The 22,575-nt window shown below is 40.4% G+C and overlaps 1 protein-coding gene across 1 annotated transcript; it reads left to right on the top strand.

Annotated features, from left to right (window-relative positions):
- The first annotated feature begins 612 nt into the window (after positions 1 to 612).
- Positions 613 to 20,696, top strand: LOC110954123 (myosin-8-like). Its single transcript, XM_022198456.2, has 38 exons — positions 613 to 813; positions 906 to 1,049; positions 1,192 to 1,348; positions 2,069 to 2,096; positions 2,172 to 2,286; positions 2,395 to 2,487; positions 2,895 to 2,958; positions 3,113 to 3,211; positions 3,291 to 3,394; positions 4,808 to 4,946; positions 6,151 to 6,269; positions 6,355 to 6,504; positions 6,592 to 6,762; positions 6,838 to 7,144; positions 7,252 to 7,325; positions 8,130 to 8,217; positions 8,311 to 8,428; positions 8,513 to 8,636; positions 8,853 to 8,989; positions 9,407 to 9,662; positions 11,001 to 11,243; positions 11,473 to 11,649; positions 11,730 to 11,875; positions 12,925 to 13,015; positions 13,106 to 13,495; positions 13,584 to 13,710; positions 13,793 to 13,911; positions 14,931 to 15,127; positions 15,206 to 15,389; positions 15,491 to 15,656; positions 15,754 to 15,878; positions 15,998 to 16,306; positions 16,386 to 16,589; positions 17,792 to 17,917; positions 18,023 to 18,193; positions 18,274 to 18,378; positions 18,499 to 18,594; positions 18,683 to 20,696. The coding sequence occupies exons 1-38, from the start codon at positions 613 to 615 to the stop codon at positions 18,824 to 18,826; spliced, it is 5,808 nt and encodes a 1,935-aa protein (XP_022054148.1). The 3' UTR covers positions 18,827 to 20,696.
- The last annotated feature ends 1,879 nt before the right edge of the window (positions 20,697 to 22,575 follow it).

Here is a 22,575-nt window from a genome sequence, read left to right as displayed (position 1 = left end):
AATGTTGCCCCTCAACTCTGGCCCACACAAACCCAAATGGTCGTGTGTGATCCACTCTGCTCTCCAGACAGCCAATGCCAGAATTTCAGCGATGCCCTAACCAACCTAATCTTCCCTGATCCCAGAAAATGAGGCCTGCAGTGTCGGGGCCGTAAGCCCTCTAAGCTGTCGTCCTTAGCATTCATCGCTTTTTAATGGACAGTCTGAAGGATCGCAATTGAAACCTTTTAAAAGTGACACAATACAGCTATACATAGACAGTTTGAAATACAAAATGGACATACTTGACTTTTCCGAGGTAGCGTAGCAGCCAGATCTCCTAATATAGGAGAAGAAGCAGCCGTGAAGCAGGCCCGGCCGTCGCTTATAAAAGCTGTCAAAGTCTTGTTACGGTGAGGTATGTCTGTGGTGTAGTGGTGGAACAATTAACAGTACAGACTGGAGTGTTTTCCCCAAAGACTCTGAAACTCTTTGAGCATCTTCTGACTTTTCATTTTGGTCAGCAGAACTCGGGTAAGTACAGAGCTATACAGTCAGTTATTCAGATAATCTGTTTAATTTAATAGTTAATCATTTTTTGTGATCACGTTTGTTTGCCTGCAGCTTTCCAAAATGAGTGACGCTGAGATGGAAATATTTGGGGTGGCTGCCCCATACCTCCGCAAATCAGAACGGGAGAGGATCGCAGCCCAGAATTTGCCGTTTGATGCCAAAACAGCTGTCTTTGTGCCCGACCCAAAGCTGGAATACGTCAAAGGAAAAATCAAAAGCCAGGACAGCTCCAAGGTCACTGTGGAGACTGAAGGAGGAAAGGTGGGTGTAGTCTGAGACATAATTTTTACGTAGGTTCTTATTTGAGGAATTCTGACATCTCTTATCCTGGGCTGTTTGAAATCATGCTTCAGGTTGTCACCGTGCATCTGGATGACATTCGGCCCATGAACCCTCCTAAGTTTGACAAGATCGAGGACATGGCCCTGCTGACGCATCTCCACGAGCCAGCCGTGCTCTTTAACCTCAAGGAGCGCTACGCTGCCTGGATGATTTATGTGAGGCTGCTGTGAATGGGGATGTTATGAGGATAAAAGCACATAGATTCATCTTTGCATGAGATTTTTGAAAGGGGACAGAGCAAGTAGCACTCCATCATTTGTGCATCCTGACTCCTCTCCCTGTCCTGTTTATTCATAGACCTACTCGGGGCTCTTCTGTGTGACTGTGAATCCTTACAAGTGGCTTCCAGTCTACAACCCGGAGGTGGTCGCCGGGTACCGAGGAAAGAAGCGTCAGGAGGCCCCCCCACACATCTTCTCCATCTCTGACAACGCTTACCAGTACATGCTGACAGGTATGGTCTTGTCCTAATACCTGTGAGGGGCCTGAATAACTCCAGTTGGTTCTTTAATTTATCAACTGAAGCTTTCTTGATATTATTGAAAATGCTATAATGATACAAGTGAAAGCATCATCACTCTCAGAACACTAATGGAATATCCTTTGATATCTAAAAAAAAGTAAGATGTTATCCAAACATAAATGTTAGCTCAGAGTAATATGTTCTTTCCTGACTAAAGCTGGTTTTTATTTTGTTAATTTTGAAAAAAAAAACTTATTGTGACTACAACAATTATAATTTAAATTTACAAAAAGCTTCCTAAAAACAAATTTAATTAGGATTTTTTTCCTGGCTAATGTTAAAAAAAAATGTCTTTAGTGTTGTTTAAAAACTTTAAATTAACATTTGTAGGTGTGGTCAGCAGGACCAGCAGTGTAGATGAGTGCATGTGTGGTAAAGTGGTAATGTTACAAAAAGCAAATGAGTATCTCAGGGAGGAGAGCACCAGCAACTGAGCTCCAAGGAGATGCTTTATAAGGAATACTGGTGTTGCCAGTGTTTCTGACGACCCTCTTTCTTCTCCAGTACCTGCAGAGAAAGCAGCTAAACAAACCAAATAACAAGCAGACAGGGAGAGAGGGTCCTAACTTTCATTGAAGGAATAAAAAATATTAATCTTTAGCATCTAAAATTACAAGTTGAAATGTTACCCAGTCTGTTTTCTTTCAACAGATCGAGAGAACCAGTCCATCCTGATCACGTAAGACTTCCCTTCATACACATTCTGCATTTACTTTAGTTCCTGTCATTCATCTCATGCCGATTCTTTCATCAGTGGAGAATCCGGTGCCGGGAAGACGGTCAACACCAAGCGAGTCATCCAGTATTTTGCAACAATTGCATCATTCGGAGACTCCAGCAAGAAGGAGCAAGTGTCCGGAAAATTGCAGGTTAAGTTCACTTAACTTCCATTCTAACATCTTGTGAGCACACGCTGCAAAAATAAACTGAAATATTACTTTAATTTTCATGAACTGCATCTGTTTGTTTTTCTGCAGGGTACTCTGGAGGATCAAATCATCCAGGCCAACCCTCTGCTGGAAGCTTTTGGGAATGCCAAGACTGTGAGGAATGACAACTCGTCACGATTTGTGAGTTCAAATTTGACCTGGGCATAAACTAAGGGTGGCCATAGCTGATTTTTTTTCTTTTCATCATTAAGAAAACAGGAAAATTGGGAAAAAAAACTATTCTATTTTATCTACAACTCGAGATTTTTCTCAATGTCCAATTATAACACTAAAACTATAAATAGGTGTATTTGAGTAATAAGGGTTTTGTGTGTATTCAATGTCTGGCTTAGCTTATTCCTCTGTCCAACAGGGCTCCATTGTTGTTCAGTAACTGTAAAAAACACACATAATCTTTCTTTGACCTTCTCACCAAATACAAATGATGTGCAGCCTGAAATATTTTGGGTTGAAGAAAAATATTGAAAGTCATTGTCAACAAATTTAAATAAGATTTTCACCCATCCTGTCAACCAATACTTTCTCAGGGAAAATTCATCCGCATCCACTTTGGAACAAAGGGGAAGCTGGCATCTGCTGATATTGAAACGTGTAAGTTTGACAACAAACTTAACAATTGCAGGATTTGTGGCAGAATTATTGTATTAAGTTTCAGTTTCATTCCTATTAATATGAATAGTTGTCATTAATATTCTAAAATTAGTTCACATTTTGTAACATGTGTTTTATTTCTGTTTGTTCTCAGACCTTTTGGAAAAGTCCAGAGTGACTTTCCAGCTGCCAGCAGAGAGGAGCTATCACATCTTCTATCAGATCATGTCAAACAAGAAGCCTGATTTAATCGGTGAATATACTGATCAAGAAGTGATTGCGACATTGTTTCCGTAGCTGAGAGCTATCAATATGTTCATGCTTCATTACAGAGATGCTGCTGATAACCACCAACCCTTATGATTACCCATTTATCAGCCAGGGAGAGATCACGGTGCTGAGCATCGACGATACAGAGGAGCTGATGGCCACAGACGTGAGTGGGTCCGCTTCTGTGCAGAGGTGTTGATTAAAATCATGAAATTAGTCAACATGTTTTATTAATATGGATACATGATACAAAAGTCACAAAAAATAGACTTAGTGGAGTAAAATCTGTTTCATTCAACAAGTCAGATTTAAATCTGAAATACTTGATTTTATTAGTTTTGTTCAGTTCTAGTCTAGCTTATTTGACATTTAAAATTATTTTGGTTTGTGTTACGACCCCTCCCTTTCTGCTCATGCTGGTGATCAGCTCCTGCAGGAGCTAGCAGAAAGGGAGGGTCGTTAGACTAATATGTGGCACCTGGTAGAGCTTTAGGAGGCTACAAAAGCTCACCTGGTCTCACTTACTCTCTCTCTCTCTCCCTGGCTTCACAGCTTGGTTTGGTTTTGGTTCCTTTTGTCTTTAATTACTTAAGATATATTAAAATATTGTGTTTGTATTTGAAAACATGACTCATCTCCCTTCCTTTGTCACATTCGCTGAGCCGTTTTGTGACCTTTGTAAACAGTTAAAAAAAAACTATTTGGGAGTATATTAACCCGGTCTTGTATCTAAACACACACTGAGATGTATAAATATGTTGTATCATGTCTTTACTTAATATTTAAAAAGTTTAAAAAGTGTCATTAGATAAATGTTACACCATCCTTGCTAAACTAATGCCAACATGCCATTCTGATTAGACATTTTCAAATTTGTTCCTTCACTAATTTATTCCATAAAGTCACCCCTTAGACAGGTACAATGATAATTTGCATCAATTCTGACCCTTTTGTTGTCATTGGACAAATTGCTATATAATAACAGGATTTACATCCAGTTACATCATAAAAAATGAAAGAGTAATTAATTTATCATTTACATCATTATGGGCTGCACAGTGGGGTAGTGGTTAGCACTGTCGCCTTGCAGCAAGAAGATCCCTGGTTCGTGTCCCGACTTTCCCGGGATCTTTCTGCATGGAGTTTGCATGTTCTCCCTGCGCATGCGTGGGTTTTCTCCGGGCACTCCGGCTTCCTCCCACAGTCCAAAAACATGCTGAGGTTAATTGGTTACTCTAAATTGCCCGTAGGTGTGAATGTGAGTGTGACTGTTTGTCTGTATATGTAGCCCTGTGACAGACTGGCGACCTGTCCAGGGTGTCCCCTGCCTTCGCCCGAGTCAGCTGGGATAGGCTCCAGCACCCCCACGACCCTAGTGAGGATAAAACGGTGTATAGAGAATGGATGGATTTACATCATTATCATTCATTTTGGCAACAAAACAGTGCAGAGCAAACAATATATTTCTACATTTAAACAGCAAAATGTTTTCTCTAAAAGGCAACAGATTAGTATATTGCATTTTTATTGCAGAACTCTCAGCAGTAATCACGATGTTTCATCTCTGTCTGTTCTTCAGAGTGCCATTGACATCCTGGGCTTTAACACGGAGGAAAAGGTCGGCATCTACAAGCTGACGGGTGCTGTGATGCACAACGGCAACATGAAGTTCAAGCAGAAGCAGCGGGAGGAGCAAGCCGAGCCCGATGGCACTGAGGGTGAGACGCCTGAGGTGGCACCTCAGGCCTAAATTTAAACCAGATTAGACGTCAGCTTGGCGGCAACATCACAGCTCTGCCCTCAGTGTTAATCACTTATTAAAACGTTCCTTCTGTACACTTCTTCAGCCAAGTACAGTGGAGTCCATAAATCTGAGACCACCGGTGAAGATCCTTCTATTTTGTATTTAGTTTAAATTTACAGCAATGTCACAAAAAAGTCCATGAATATCAGAAACCCTTTTGCTTTATTGGCAGCAGTACCTGAGCTGCATTAAACTCTTCTAGTTTCTCCAGACCTGATAAAGGTCACTCTGGGTTAGAGGCACTCTCTTATATTTGTCTTCTTACAAGAACCAATCTCTACCTGGGTACAGATTGGTGACAGTACCTGAAGGTTACGGCTGTTTTGGCATCAAACGGCAGTAGCTTTTTTCTCCATCATCAACTGTGAAATGATGCTCGGGCTAACTTTCATATTCATTGTACACCAACTTATAGATTATTTTTTCAATTAATAGGTTGGTTTGGTCAGTTAAATTGCAGAAAAATTAATGGTGAAAAAAATCTATCAGTGTTTGCCAAAGCCCCAGATGACATCCCCAAATGTCTTGCTTTACCTAAAGATATTCTGTTAACTGTCTTAGAGTAGATAAGAACTAGAAAGTGTTTGTTTGTTTTAATCACTCAAACCTGATTAATTCCGGATTTATCCTTGTTTCCCTCCTGAGAAGTAGTTAAAAAATACTGTTCATACTCTAAGAACATGACTAAACAGCTCAGTCTACGAATTTTGTCTTCTGACACTTTCAGTTAGTTCTAACAACATCTATCCCACTATCGTAGTACTACTAAATGAGTAATGTTCTCCTGCAAATTTGATGTACAGCGAACAATAGTTGCAGGTTGATTTAGTTCAACAAGCCTATGATGAGCCGATCATCTGAACACTGCATTAATAGAAGGATAGAAATCAAAAAAATCTGATCTTTTACACAGATGAGTTAACACGGTCACTGCCAGAAGTAGCACCAAATCTGAAACACTTTTCTAAACATTTGTGTTTTTTAGTGTTTCTAAATGCTCAAGATTTCAGATTGTTTCCAGGTTTACATGAAAAAAAAAAAAGTGGTCTCAGATTTTTGACCCCTACTAGATGTACTTTATAATTTGACCTGTCCATTCTGTGTTGTATGTCTCATAGTGGCAGACAAAGTCGCCTACCTGATGGGTCTAAACTCTGCTGATTTGCTAAAAGCGCTGTGTTACCCTCGAGTGAAGGTTGGGAATGAGTATGTCACCAAAGGTCAGACTCCACAGCAGGTACACCATGCTTCTCGAGGTGAAAGCATTTGTTCATTAGTTCTATCTGAAAACAATGTCACTAAAAACGAGGGCTGAATTTCAGGTGAACAACGCTATGGGTGCTCTGTCTAAGGCCGTATACGAGAAGCTGTTCCTGTGGATGGTCACCAGGATCAACCAGCAGCTCGACACCAAACTTCCCAGACAGCATTTCATTGGTGTCCTGGATATTGCAGGATTTGAAATCTTTGAGGTAAGAACAACACACAGGAAGAAAAAATCAAATGAATCGCATTAAATGTGTCTTTGTTAAGTGAGTGAAATGTTGCTGTTTACTCAGATGAACAGTCTGGAGCAGCTGTGCATCAACTTCACAAATGAGAAACTGCAACAGTTTTTCAACCATCACATGTTCGTGCTGGAGCAAGAGGAGTACAAAAAGGAAGGGATTGCGTGGGAGTTTATAGACTTTGGCATGGACTTGGCCGCCTGCATCGAGCTCATTGAGAAGGTACATCCCCTTAATGTAAACCCCAATGTTCATATCAAGGAAGAACACAACGCTAATCGCCTTTCTGTCCTTCAGCCGATGGGGATTTTCTCTATTCTTGAAGAGGAGTGTATGTTTCCAAAGGCGACAGACGGCTCCTTCAAAAACAAGCTGTACGACCAGCACCTGGGGAAAAACAGCATCTTTCAGAAGCCCAAACCGTCCAAAGGAAAGTCTGAGGCCCACTTCTCTCTGGTGCACTACGCCGGCACTGTCGACTACAACACCAGCGGCTGGCTGGAAAAGAACAAGGATCCACTTAATGACACTGTGGTGCAGCTGTACCAAAAAGCTTCCCTCAAACTGCTCTCTCAGCTCTTTGCCACATACGCATCTGCTGACGGTCAGTTCTCTTTTAACAACACATATCCAAGCACACATCAAAGAAGTATTTGATGAGATTTTTTACTTTAATATTTCAGTCACAGTGATTGTCTCATCTTCCTTTAGCAGCTGCTGATGGAAACAAGAGAAGCTCCAAGAAAAAGGGATCTTCCTTTCAAACAGTTTCTGCACTTTTTAGGGTAAGAACTAATGTGGAGTTAAAGTTAATAAACTTTTCTGTAAACCATTTAAAAATACATATAATTGTTAGTGCCAAAGTTTATCTACACAACGGCTTAAAACAATTACCAGAAAGTAAGTCTGAGGTGTTTTGATAAAAGTAACTGCATATAGCATACAACTTCTTCTTCTGCATAAATCAGATGTCATTTTTTCAACTGGTTGATCAACAACAAAATTAATGTTTTCCTGTTTGTCTAACAGTCTAACAGCAAAGTTTGTCCAAATGAGACCTAATTACTAAAGTTTTAGATATTCATTGGCTCTGCAGACAAAAATAAATTGCAGTGAAAACAGCTCAGTATTCTGAATATTTTAAGCCACAGCACAATATAAATAAACTTTTTTTTGATCCACAACAGTCAAGGACACAAATATGATAATGTTGAATGAACAGACAAACTGCAACACCGGCTAAGCTTGTTTTTGAGATGTGCTGTGTCTTAAAATATTTCTGTAAACTTGTCTCTTTTTATTTCCCTTTATTTTTGTTTGCCAATCCACCTGCTGGGTGGAAGAAGTCATCTGTTCTGACTCTAAACCTCAGCTAATGTCAGTTTTTCAATGTGAGTCTTACCAGTTAAAGCAGTAGTTAGTCAGTTTATGGAACATGCAGACTTACTGTCTTGTTGATACAATGCTCCTGTCTGTATGATAAATTTGAAGCTCAAGCTAACCAGCTGCTAGCTCTGCTTTTATATTTACAGTTAAAAACCTGAGAGTGGAATCAGTTCATCTCACCATAATCTGTTTATCCGCTGCAGGAAAACCTGAACAAACTGATGGCCAACCTCAGGTCCACACATCCACACTTTGTAAGATGCATCATCCCAAATGAGACCAAGACACCAGGTAGAAAATATAAAATGCAAGCACACTGACCAAGACATTGATACTACCTAATTTGACTTTATTCTGAGAGGAAATGTTCTCACTATGTTGCAGGATCCATGGACCACCATCTGGTGCTTCACCAGCTGCGATGTAACGGCGTGCTGGAAGGCATCCGCATCTGCAGGAAGGGATTCCCCAGCAGGATTCTTTATGGAGATTTCAGGCAGAGGTAACACACCACACTTCTTTTTCCCGATGAACAAACACTAGAGTTTAATCAAGTTGAAAGTAAACTTCTTCATCCGTGTGACAGATATAGGATTCTGAATGCCAGCGCGATCCCTGAGGGGCAGTTCATCGACAGCAAGAAGGCTTCAGAGAAGCTGCTGTCCACCATTGACGTGGACCATTCCCAGTACAGATTTGGATACACAAAGGTATTTTTCTGAAAAAATCTGTCAGCACGGTTATACTTGTATGATGGATTTTTGTCTTCCAGTGTTGATAGTGGAGCATTTTAGATTCTCACTGAGCTCATGACACAGTTTATCATGTTTATTTCATAATGAAAAAACAGAAATTGGTCCTCAGTCTCTCTCTACCAACCCAAATGAGACAGATGTGAAATTCAGTTTGTCTTTGTCAACATTCAGGTGTTCTTTAAAGCCGGCCTTCTGGGTCTTCTGGAGGAGATGAGGGATGAGCGTCTGGCTGTGCTGATGACTCGAATCCAGGCTGTGTCTCGAGGTTATGTCACCAGGCTGAGGTTGAAGGAGATGACGAAGAAAAGGTCTCTGACACAATAATGCTTCTTTACGGAAATGGATTTTAATAGACGTTAAATTTGCGTGATGTCAGACAAAATAGCTCTGACACTTTGTGGTAACACAACAGAATATTTCTTTCAAACTGTAGTTTATCTTGATGATTAATTGCAGTAGAAAATATGTGCAGTGTTCCATGTTTTTTTTTTCAAGTCTTCCTGTGCAGTTACGTTTCACAAGGAGACACAACTTAAAATCATTTGTGCTTTTCTGTTCAGATCTAACTTTAACAGTTTTTTTGTGTGTCTTTTTTGCCTCCACTGTGACAACGCAAGCGGTGAAAAGGTGGTAAATTAGTTGGAGAACGTTTTAGAAACGTCAAAATTTGTTATCATTTCACAGTTGAAACTAAGTCTTTATTGTTTTGATCTTTCACTCTGTAGAGAGTCCATTTACATCATCCAGTACAACATCCGCTCATTCATGAATGTGAAGAACTGGCCTTGGATGAAGCTCTTCTTCAAGATAAAGCCTCTGTTACGAAGCGCGGAGGCTGAAAAGGAGATGCAGACGATAAAAGAGGAGTTCGCTCGACTTAAAGAGGAGTTTGCAAAGTCGGAGGCCAGGCGGAAGGAGCTGGAGGAGAAGATGGTTGTGCTCGTTCAGGAGAAAAATGACCTTTACCTTCAAATACAAGCAGTATGTAAACACTCACCCTCAAGTAGAACAACATGGGCTCTTGGTATTGATTTTGTTGTTGTCGATAAAAAGATAAGATTAGAAGAAAAGTTTTCTCAATAATGAGGGAAGATAAGAGGAAACATTATTGATCCTAACAGAGAAACTGGGTGGAAAGAAAACATAACAGAAAAATTAATTAAAACAAGAGTAGGTAGATGTAATAGAATAAGTGCAAATATGTGTATAAAATTATTAGAACATGTTGAAAGAAAAGATACAGGTCAAATGTTTGGATGCAGCATCAGAATTTTTCTTTATTTTTATTATTTTCAAAACTGAAGACATTAAAATGTTCCATATTGTACTTTCCACACATCATCCACTGTGTCTGACTAACTACAGCTTTGCACACTGTTGTCAGCTTCGTGAGGTCGTCCAGTTTAACAGATGAGCTCTGTCAAAAGTTACATGATGGAATTTCTTTCCCTAATAATGAGACCATCTGTCCTGTTGTTTAGGTGTAGTGATGATAGACAACTCACAGCCCTATTCAGCTACTGCTGTTTATATTATTACCAAATGACTGTTCATTGCTACTTTAAGACATGAAGGTTAGTCAGTGCAGCAAATTTGAAGAAAGTTTCTTCAAAAATCCTAAAAGCTCTAATGAAACAGGCTTTTATGAGGACCGAAAGAGTTCTTTCTTCTGCAAAGGAGAGGTTCATTATAGCTTTAGAAATCAAAGGTTAACAGCAGATTAGACCAAATAGGTGCCCACATCGATGCTTCCAAGAGTTCAAGCAGCAGATATCCTAACATCCACTGTGCTAAATGAGGAAATTGAGTCAAGTCTTTGTTGTGAAACTGCTACAAAAACATACTACAGGGGGATAGTAAGAAGAAGAAAATAACTGCTTGGGCTAAAAAACACAAGGAGGGGGCATGAAACTAGTGGAAATCTTGACATGGAGAATTTGAACTGATGATGTTTGCATGTGTGGTTCCACCATGAAGCCAAGCATGACCGCTACAACATCTTGTAGAAGCAAACCATCCCATCTGCTTTGACCTCAGAGGGACCATCGTTAGTTTTTCAGCAGGATAATGAGGAAAAGACTCCTCCAGGCTCTGTCAAGGCTGATGACCTGACCTCACACAATCACTGACCTCAACATGTGTGGAAACTCCTTCAAGACTGAGAATGTTAAAGGTTGTTAAAGTTTTGGCCTCCAAGGTAGAAAATGATGCTTAACACACTGAATGAGAAGATGTGTTCACCTGTGTTCATCTATGCTTTAATAATCTACTTTAACCACTCTGTGATATTAATATTGTGTCTGTGTCTCTGTTCTTTAGGAGAGGGAGAACCTGTGCGATGCCGAGGAAAGGTGTGAAGGCTTGATAAAGAGCAAGATCCACCTGGAGGCCAAAGTCAAAGAATTCTCTGAGAGGCTGGAGGAGGAGGAGGAGATCAATGCCGAAATCACCGCCAAGAAGAGGAAGCTGGAGGACGAATGTTCAGAGCTCAAACGAGACATAGACGACCTTGAACTTACCAACGCCAAAGTGGAGAAGGAAAAATATGCCACCGAAAATAAGGTGCTTCTGTCAAGCCTTTTAAAACAATCCTAATAACTTTTGGTTGTTGAAGATGTTTTACCTTCTTTGTGGATAAGAGGTGAAACATCTTAAAGTACCTGAAAAGAGAAGTCTAGTTGCCTTTTGCTGGAGCTCTAAGGATTACCATGACCTAGAAGAATGACAATATACACAGAGCTTTTAAGCAAGTTAAATATTTAACACAGAAAATTAAATTAAATGTCCTTAGGTTAAGAATTTGGTGGAGGAGTTGAGCGCTCTCGAGGAAAATCTGTTGAAGTCCTCTAAGGAGATCAAAGCTTTGCAGGAGGTGCACCAACAGACTGTAGATGACCTGCAGGCTGAGGAGGATAAAGTAAACTCTCTAATGAAAATGAAGATCAAGCTGGAGCAACAGGTTGATGATGTAAGTATGGAAAGACTAAATACTAAATACTAAGTGAAGTCACCTACCTTAACTGTGGTTGATGTCAACATCTCCTGCAGCTGGAGTGCTCGCTGGAGCAGGAGAAGAAGGTGCGAGCCGACTTGGAAAGATCCAGAAGGAAACTAGAGGGAGATCTGAAGCTGTCCCAGGAAACCATCATGGACCAGGAGAATGAAAGACAGCAGGCAGAAGAACGACTGAAAAAGTAAGTTGCTGTATCCCAAATTGTGGAAGGCTAATACTTATATTGCTTAAGTCGTTGCTATCAACACTAATGATGATGAATTCTTACATACATTTACATAAACTTGCTGAAAGGAATCATTCCACATTTTGACTAGTATTTGCTTTGTTGGAGAGGCCTGGAAGAGAAGACTGATACTGCTCTCATGCAGCTGAAGGCAGCAACTATAGCTTAGCTTCACATAGAGACTGAAAACAGGGGGGACCAACTAATGTGGGTGATTAAGATCTTCCTACCTGCACCTCAAAAGCTCATACGAAAGTGTAAACACATTTAAACCTCATTAACAGCAATTTTTTATTAGTTCACTACAGTTTTGACAAGTATAAAACAAGTTATGGCATGTTGGTGAGCTTCAGTGATGCTGGTAGGAAGGTTTTGTTACCCTTAGACAGCTAGATTTGCTGTTTACCCCATTTCCAGTCTTTATGCTAAGCTAAGAAAACTGACAGTTTGCTGTAGCTTCACATTTCCCACACACGAGAGTAATGATGATCTTTTCATATAACTCTCTACAAGAAGCATTAAATTAGCAGTATATCATCTTCAGACGGCCCAAAATGCAGCAGTAAGAAGAGAGCAGCCGTTACAGTTTCCCTTCACTGGTTTCACGTTGCCTTTAGAAAGCTCCTAATTAATCAAAAATTTTGAATGTCTCTCCAAGTTATGTCTCTAACCTTCAGAGTTCAGTGCCAGACTTTCAACAATGAGTCGCCTTACTTTTGCAGTTTTTGCTTCTAAACTGTGCAATGAAGCTACACATGTACCTGTGCATTTTCTTTATCTACATCTGTGAATTAAAAATGCTTTTAATTGACAGTTGTGTTGCTACTTGCTAATTGTTTTATGTTATGTGTAATACATCATTCCTGCCTCATGCGATTGCTCGGCTTAAAAAACAGTTTAAAACCAGAACCATTTCACTCCAAAAATATGCTGATTGCACTGATGCTTTACTCACATCAGTCAGATAAAATTTTATCTCTGTTTAATAATGCGTCTCTTTTCAGAAAAGACTTTGAAATAAGCAGCCTGCAGAGCAAAATTGATGACGAACAAGCCCTGAGCGCTCAGCTACAAAAGAAGATTAAAGAGCTTCAGGTAATTATTATCGTTATAATGGTATTTTTGCAGAATTTCATTTGATACTCTATATTTTAACACCTTTTTTTACACACATCTTTACTATAGGCTCGCACTGAAGAGTTGGAAGAGGAAATTGAGGCTGAACGTGCAGCTCGAGCCAAAGTGGAGAAACAGAGGTCTGATCTGTCCAGAGAGCTGGAAGAGATCACCGAGCAGCTGGAGGAGGCCGGAGGAGCCACCGCTGCTCAGGCCGAGCTCAACAAGAAGCGTGAGGCCGAGTATCAGAGGCTGCGTCGGGATCTGGAAGAGTCAACCCTGCAGCACGAGTCCATCACTGCGGCCTTGCGTAAGAAGCAGGCCGACAGCGTCGCAGAGCTGAGCGATCAGATAGATAACCTTCAAAGAATCAAGCAGAAACTGGAGAAGGAGAAAAGCGAGCTGAAGATGGAGGTTGATGACATGACAAGCAACGTGGAGAGTGTCTTGAAGAGCAAGGTGAACATTTGTTTACAGAGGGATACATGTTTCCCACTGTTCTCTTTTCACACTCAACTTACATGATAGCTGATGCTCAATATTTCAGGCTAGTCTGGAGAAAATGTGCAGGAGCCTTGAAGACCAAATGAATGAACACAGAACCAAAGCAGATGAAGCCCAGAGGTCCCTTAGTGATTATACTACCCTCAGTGCTCATCTCCGAACAGAAAATGGTAAGTGTCTGATTTAAAAACCTGAAAAAGGATGTTTCAAATGTATACACAATTCAGTTTGAGCCTTCTTTCTCTTTCAAAGGTGAACTTACACGTCTCCTGGAAGAGAAAGAGACCGCTCTTTCACAGCTGAGCAGAGCGAAATCTGTGGGGAGTCAGCAAATCGAAGAGCTGAAGAGACTTTTGGACGAGGAAATTAAGGTCGGAAAGGCACAATAAAACCTGATGTTCAGATACAGCAGTGATTTAAAGCTGCAGTAAAAAGTTTTCCCAGTTGCAGCCTGAAGTCACACAAAGAAATGTACCACAGTTGATGTTAGTAAATCTGATGTCAAAGGAGTAACGGAAAAAAGTCAAAACATGAACATTCAGAATGATATGAGTGTTGCACTCATGGGTCAGTTAGTCAGTGGAGAGAAAATGTACTATTAAGATGATCAGTTAATCGTTTCAGTCATTATTTAAATGGAAAAAGAGAAACTGTTCTGACTCCAGCTTCTCCAAGTGAACAGTTGATGATTGTCTTCGCTGCTTAAACACAATGCTGCTTACTACCAGCAACTGTTGATCATTGGCATACAGTGAATAAAAGATTGAGAGTCAAGCTGGCAGCCTCCTCACACACAAACAAAACACGAACCACTAAAACTAGTAGTCAGAAACTGCACAGTACCTGTAATATGCATGTAATCAATATTTTGCCAATAACGATGGCAATAATGAGAACCTACAGAGAATTATTATCTGCAGCTGCACTGGACTCTACGGAGCATTATAGTGAGTTTCGTCTCATTGTTTATCTGTCCAATTCACAACTTTACTCTTTTGGTTCTCATTTTCTGCTCCAGCAGGCAGCTGTTTTCACAGAAAACCTTCTGTACACAACCTACTCAGGACTGCAAAAACATGCAGACATCGTTAGAGACTAGCCGGTGAACACTTGGCAGCTACAGAGTCAGATATTTCCCTCAGAAAGCAGTAGAGACCGAGAGCAAACCTCAGATGAATGCTATTCTTGCGTTGGATCTACTGAATGTGAAAAATTCTCATTGTTAATCAGCACGTATGACTTCAAAGGTGATGACAGATCATCACTGTGTTTTTGTCTAAGTGTTGTACTCACAGCTTGTTTCTGCTCTTTCCAAGTTACAAAAAATGTTTCATCTTGCTAAAACAGTTTTAATAGAGGTTACCTGCTGTATATGTTTTTATCTTTTCAGGCAAGAAATGCTCTGGCTCACAGTTTGCAATCATGTCGTCATGACTGTGAGCTGCTCAGAGAGCAGTACGAGGAGGAGCAGGAGGCCAAAGCCGAGCTGCAGCGAAGCCTGTCCAAGGCTAACTGCGACGTAGCTCAGTGGAGAACCAAATACGAGACGGATGCCATCCAACGCACAGAGGAGCTCGAGGAGGCCAAGTGAGAAAAGTGCAGCATATTCCTGAACTTGGCCTATGGGCTCGTTTTGCTTTAACACAGTTTATCTTTGGTTCAAAGGAAGAAGCTGGCTCAGCGGCTGCAGGAGTCTGAGGAGATGGCAGAGGCTGCAAATGTCAAATGTGCTTCGCTGGAGAAAACTAAGCAGAAGCTGCAGGCGGAGGTCGAGGATCTCATGGTTGAGCTGGAAAGGTCAAACGCAGCCAATGCCACGTTAGACAAGAAACAGAGGAACTTTGACAAGGTGTGTTTTTCTTTTTCCTTTCACTCTCTATTCAGAAACATTTTCTCATTTGCATCATGTTGACGCTGCACTGATTATACGCATTGTTTCTTCCTTGTTAGGTTCTGGCTGAGTGGAAACAGAAATATGAGGAGAGCCAATCAGATCTGGAAGTCTCCCAGAGAGAGTCCAGAGTGCTGAGTACAGAACTCTTCAAGCTGAAAAATTCATATGAGGAAGCTTTGGATCACCTTGAAAACATGAAAAGAGAAAATAAAAATCTTCAACGTGAGATTATCTGCAGGAAGAATCGCTGTTTTGGTGTTGGAAGGCAGCAGTGATTGTGTTTAACCAACAAAGAAAACATTTTTCTGTTTGTTTTCAGAGGAGATCTCAGACATCACAGAGCAAGTTGGACAATCTGCTAAAACTATCCATGAGCTGGAAAAAGCCGCAAAGCAAGCTGAGCAAGAGAAGAGAGACACCCAGGCAGCTCTTGAGGAAGTTGAGGTTTGTCTTTTGCCTAAAACCTTTCACTTTTCATAACCCCCCCCCCCCCACACACACACACACACACACACACACACACACACACACACAAACTTAAGTAATGATTTCTGTCCCTGAAGTCTTCTTTGGAACACGAGGAGGCCAAAATCCTGCACCTTCAACTGGAGCTGAACCAAGTCAAGTCGGAGGTGGACAGGAAGGTGGCGGAGAAAGACGAGGAAATCGACCAGCTCAAGAGGAATCACCAGAGAACTGTGGACACTCTGCAGAGCACGCTGGACGCCGAGACACGCAGCAGGAACGATGCTATCCGGACGAAGAAGAAGATGGAAGGTGATCTAAATGAGATGGAAATCCAGCTGGGTCATGTCAACCGGCAGGCAGCCGAGGCGACCAAACAACAGAGAAACCTGCAGACTCAGCTGAAGGTTCGTGTGAGATGTTCTTTTCTGGTTTGACACACAGGTTAGACATTTGTGTATAAAAGCTTTTTGCCTTCTGCCTCAGGACACCCAGGTCCATCTGGATGAAGCCCTCCACAGCCAAGAGGACCTAAAGGAGGAATTAGCCATCGTAGAGCGCCGCAACAATCTAATGATGGCTGAAAACGAGGAAATTAGGGCGGCACTGGAGCAATCTGAGAGGAGTCGAAAGCTCGCCGAGCAGGAACTGATCGATGTCAGTGAGAGGATTCAGCTGCTGCACTCTCAAGTGAGGATACAACTACTTGGTGCTTTCATTTAAAGAGACCCTATTGTGCTTTTTTTTTTTTAGGATTTTCTCTTTCCTTTAGTGTGCTATTTTTTGTGTGTGTGTAAAACATCCACAAAGTTACAAAGCCTTAAGTCATATCAAAGGTAGTTAGCCTCTCCCACAGATAACACTGCTCTCTGTCTGCTGGAAACGCCTTCTTTCAAGTTCAGGCTTTTCTTGTTATTTATCCACCTCACTAAGAAACATCTTTCCATAGCACCTGCTTAGTGGCTGGTTTACTGTGCCCTTAAACACACCGCCTACTCTGAGGTATTATTACAGAAGGTGAGAAGAAGTTGTTTCTAAATTGTATGCTTGAAACTAGTGGTGGAATATAACTAATTAGCTTTAAGGACCCCTAAACTAATGAGGAAAAAACAGATGAAGTGAGAACCGGAGTCATTTTCTCATAGATCTCTATACAATCATACTTCTTTTTGTAACCAGCAGACCTGCTCCCTGCTGACATTTAGAACGAATGCAAAAGTTTACAGCACTTCTGTAATGGCTTCACTTTTTTTGGAGGAGGGAGGTGGTGGGCAGCTGTGGATCAGGTGGTAGAGCAGGTCGTCCAATGATCAAAGGGTCAGCAGTTGGATTCCTGCTCTGTCCATGTGCTGCTCTCACACTAGTGTGTGAATGTTGCTGGTGGTCGGAGGGGCCGTAGGCGCAGATTGGCAGCCACGCTTCCGTCAGAGCAGCTGTGGCTACAAATGTAGCTTACCACCACCAGAGGGAGAATGTGTGAGTGAATGAATAATGGATCCATTGTGAAGCGCTTTGAGTGCCCAGAGAAGTGCTATATAAATCTAATCCATTATTATTATTACTTTTACGTCCATCAGTTAAAAATATTCAGCAAATTGATTAAAATCATCATTATTTACAGTCTTGTCTTGTATGAAAGAGTGAAAACATCTGAACCTACTGTAGGTAAAATCCTGCATTTATACTAATGCATGGGTGACAGCAATGCAAAGATGCAGTACTAGGGGTCATGTTCTGCACTGAGCACTGAGTTACTTTAAGTACTTATAAGTAAAGTAAATATTTCTATACTTTTATGATGCAGGATTTGTCAGAACACAGAGTCTTTGCAGTGTGACATGAGTGCTTTCACTTAATTCATAATTAATATTTAAATGTTATTTAATGATCAGAACACCAGCCTCCTGAACAACAGAAAGAAGATGGAGGCCGATTTGGGTCATCTGCAGTCAGAGATAGAGGACAGCGTCCAGGAGGCAAGAAGTGCAGATGAGAAGGCCAAGAAAGCCATCATGGATGTGAGTCTCCCCCTCAGTCCAATTTACTGCACAGCCGTTTAAATGAGAACTGCTCGACTTTGAGGTCGGATTAAAATTTCACAGTGAGTTCACATTTGCATGCAGGCTGCTATGATGGCTGAGGAGCTGAAGAAGGAGCAGGACACCAGCACTCACTTGGAGAGGATGAAGAAGAACCTGGAGGTCACAGTGAAGGACCTACAGCAGCGCCTGGACGAAGCCGAGCAGATAGCCCTGAGAGGAGGGAAGAAGGAGCTGCAGAAACTGGAAACCAGGGTATGAATCAACACAGGACAGAACTGGAGTGCAGAGAAATAAAAAGATGAAAAGTAATTTAAACTAAATATATTTTTAAGGTCCGAGAGCTGGAAAATGAATTAGAGGCGGAACAGAAACGCACCGGCGAGGCTATGAAAGGTTTGAGGAAATATGAAAGGAAAATTAAAGAGCTCACTTATCAGGTAAGGAATATATCCTGTTATGTAACAGCGAATTTCACAAGCTGAGGTTTGACTGCTTGGAGCCGGACAGAAAATATTAAAAAAGAGATGAGAGAGTATCACTTCAGATGTTTTTTTCAGGGTGAGGAGGAAAAGAAGAATGCAGCACGACTGCAGGATCTGGTCAACAACCTGCAGCTCAAAGTGAAGGCATATAAACGGCAGTGTGAGGAGGCGGTGAGTAAAAATACTTACATACTGTGTAAAATGTAGGCTTGTGGTGCACCTGTAGAGTCTTACTGTCTATAATGTCTGCGGCACACAGGAGGAACAAACCAGCATTCATTTGGCCAAATTTCGGAAGGTGCAGCATGAACTGGAGGAAGCTGAGGAGCGAGCAGATATCGCAGAGTCCCAGTTGAATAAATTACGAGCAAAAAGCCGAGATGTTGTTGGTAAAGGAGAATAAGAATCTACACAGGTACAGTTTACTTGAGAAAACACAGCACGGTCAGTTCAGTTCGGAAAAGCAGTTTTCAGGTTTATGTGATGCATTTTTCACACAAGCAAAATGATTTATAATGTGGTTTTATTAGGTTCACAAGCAGGAAAAGTGTCTTGATCTATAATGGAACATTTTAAAACCTCTACTAATTTTGGTGTGCATTGTTTTGTTGGGTGCAGATGCATTGGCAGAATGTAACAAAATGCATTAAATCAGAAAATTAGTTTCATTCATGCTTTTATTGTATAAAAAAAATCCCCACTAAATTGATAAATACTCACCAGAACATGTTTAATATTTTCTAAAGTACAGCTTTGAGGCGCTTGTACACTAAAAGATTTGCCTTTGTGTTATGGAAAATGTAGGATTCAGCAGGTTTTGGAGTCCTTACATGTCATTGTGTCCATCCATCGAAGAAGCAAACTACTATTTGCTGTTTCAATGTTGATTTTATCATTTTGTATGTGACATATTAAATCCCTGAAGTAGTAATTCATAATTTTAAAAAACACACCAACATGTTACATGAGCTATCAATTTATTGCATTTTTTTTAAAGCTTATATTTCTGAGTTTTTGGCCATTATTTTAGCAAATAGCAACAGCTTTAGTATGAACAGAAAACACACAGATAAACAAAGTGAAGACTCTGTAGTCATGTTTAAACATGCTAACGTGCTGATGTGTAACAGGGTTAATATCTTCACTGTCTTGGTTTAGTATGTTAGTTTGCTCCAATTAGCTAATTAGCATAAATGGTAAAGTACAGTTGAGGCTTATGGGAATGTCATTTGTCTTTGATCCTGGCATTTATTTAAGGATAATAAATAGCGAGTTTTTGCTGTAATTTTTTACAAAACAGGAAAACCCTGTGAATCAGCTCTATGTTTATTGGACACTACAGTTTATAGACGTACAATTATGGTGTTTTTTGTCAACAAACCAAATTTCATAGGCGGCCATCCAGTAACTGTGAAGACTTTTCTCTCAAGTTGAAAATGATCAGCTTCATGGCTGAAAAGTCAAGTCAAAAGCAGTAGGATTCATTCTCTGGGATCATGAATATCTGTAGAAATTTTCACAACAACACGTCCAATATTTTCAAGATACTTCTGTCTGCTCCATATTGGTAGATAATATTAGAGCCACACTCCGATCACAGCTGCAAATATACTCATTAGTCACCATCTGTGACTGTGTAAAGAAAGACAGACTCGTCAGACATGAAAAATTATATGTTGAAAAGAAAATGTCTTTTGTAAATGCTGCATCTGGTGCTGTTAATCCTGGGATGAGCCATGTAAACAGGGACAGCTCAGCATGTTCCAGGAATAGTGTTCTACAGAGTGGTTATTTAAGAACTGAAATGCTTACAAGACACAGAAAAATGCCAATGAAAGTCTTTGCGTGTGTCAAACACTGTGAAATGACATTAAACGTAATGGTAAAATTTAATCATTTTAAACCTCTTCTCAATTCTCCACACAGTCCCAATTCATTTCATTGTACAGCATCCATGTTATTCATCAGTCGGTGGTAGAACAAGTCTGACATCTGCATGCTGTAAGATGAAAAATTCAACAGACTTATGTTTGAATGAGAAAGGTTTTTTTGTAGTAATTAAAAGAAACAAAAATACACAGACGCCGACATTTTTGTATGTAAGAAATTCACCTGCACATGTTATAAGTTCTGTGGAAGCTGATATGAATAGGAGGTAGCTCACCAACAGTGTTGTCTTGCAATAAAAATTCACCGCCAAAAGATGGAGACACTTTATTCATGTTCATCAGCTGTTTGGTCTCTGGAACCAATAAAGACCCTACAGTCTGCTATTTACTTTGTTTTTTATTCTACTAACAACAAAAAGGAAAATAGTGCAGACCACAAAACATATTAGATTGTGGTAGCACTCTGAAGAAGATAATATTCTTCTCACAATAGATAAACTGAAGGACAATTATAGCATTAAAACATCATGGTTCCACTGAGATGCTGCTAACACGCTACAGATTGTAACTAACAACTGAGGCGCACAGCTAATAACGAGAATCTGTTCATCAGCACTGCAGTTACTCAACAATTCAAATGTAAAAATCACATAAGCACAGGCTCACAGCCACAGCAGAAAACCACAAGATATGAGATAAATACCGAGTACCACTAGCCTGATAACTGCATAATGGAGCAGCACGTGAGGTAAAGTGGACCTGCTGTCAGCACCGCAATCATCAGCCGCAGCTGGTATGTTCGTGACATTTGTAGAAATCCCCGTGAAGCAGGGTTTGAGTTACCCCTGTGCATGTGTGACTGTCAGCAAGGAGGGTTACATACAAGTGCTGAAGGTAACCTCCAAGGAGAGAGGAGGAGGAGGGGGGCGTGAGGAGCTGACAGGTTGTTGTTTGTACTAACAGAAACAGGACACTTCAGTGGACAGGCGGAGACAGCTCGTCAACATCTTCAGTCAGACTCTAGGGTCATTTACTCACCTCACACATGGACGGATTACAAAATGAGCCACACGGGGGCCTGAAAAAGTCATGTGGACCCTGAACCAGCGCCTCCATATGAAATGACTGCACAAAACAACTACAAGACACAAAATGACAACAAAGATACTAAACAGCTACAAAAAGACAAAATGCAGATAATCACAAAGAGACACAAAATGGCGGTGATGGAAAAATATCTCTTAAAGACACAAAATGATCATAATGTGGCTACAAAGACACAAAACAACCACAAATTCCGAAAACAAGAACACAAAAGTAACAAAGGACAAAGAGAAAAAATGACAACACTATGATGTCGCAACAGCACAATTACAAAGAAGCACTAAATGACAATAAAGAGACAAAAAATGTCCACAAAGCAACAACTACACACTTAGAAAGAGACACAAAATGCCAGCAAGAAAACGTACAAGGCTACAAAACAGCAACAACGTGATTACAAAGAAACACAAAATGACAACCGAGACACAAAGTGACTACAAGGAGACACAAAATTACCATAATGTGACTACAAAGACACACAAAGGGAATATAAATAGGAATAGAGCAATAAATAAAATTTCAATGACTTCAGAAAGAATTCAGAAAAATTCATATTGACACAAAATGACTAAAAGGCAACTACAAACACAAAGAGACTATAAGGAGATAAATATATCACACAGAGACACAAACAAGTAGAAAGGAAAAAACAGACATCTCACAAAGCGAATACTAGAAGACAAAACAGCCACAGAGACACAAAATGAATCAGTTACAGATATTTCATGGACTATCCCTTTTTTCATAATCCATAATCCACCTATGACCTCACAATCACTACTCAAGTTTTGGAGACTGACCACTGAAAGGATGATGACAAATTTGACCAAAATATAGCATTCAAATCAATAGATTTTATGTCTTTCTGATATAGCTACACAATATAGTTTAACATAAATGTGTACTCAAGTAAAATGAATTATATCTGTATTCATTCATCACATTAAAGTGTTGATTTTATTAATTATCGTATCAAGATTGGTATTACAAAGCCTATAAACTTGCTCTCTCCCACACTGATGGGATGTATCTCCACGCTGACAAGCTGCCGTTCACACTTGCTTCCGTTCACATCTCCCCCTAACATGATGACATATTAAGTTACAAACACTCTCCCATGCTTATTCTAAATGCGGCACACAGACGTCGCCATGTGTTT

The sequence above is a fragment of the Acanthochromis polyacanthus genome, chromosome 21 (genome assembly GCF_021347895.1).
Source record: "Acanthochromis polyacanthus isolate Apoly-LR-REF ecotype Palm Island chromosome 21, KAUST_Apoly_ChrSc, whole genome shotgun sequence".
In the NCBI taxonomy this organism is placed as follows: Eukaryota; Metazoa; Chordata; class Actinopteri; family Pomacentridae; genus Acanthochromis; species Acanthochromis polyacanthus.
This window is presented reverse-complemented; position numbering and strand designations above follow the sequence as displayed.

What these genes read in the sequence shown, in the direction of transcription:
- LOC110954123 (XM_022198456.2), top strand. Translation starts at nt 613, where the DNA reads ATGAGTGACGCTGAGATGGAAATATTTGGGGTGGCTGCCCCATACCTC. An exon ending in CACATACGCATCTGCTGACG is followed by an intron (nt 7,145 to 7,251) that starts GTCAGTTCTCTT and finishes ATCTTCCTTTAG; the next exon opens with CAGCTGCTGATGGAAACAAG. An exon ending in TTTTGGACGAGGAAATTAAG is followed by an intron (nt 13,912 to 14,930) that starts GTCGGAAAGGCA and finishes TTATCTTTTCAG; the next exon opens with GCAAGAAATGCTCTGGCTCA.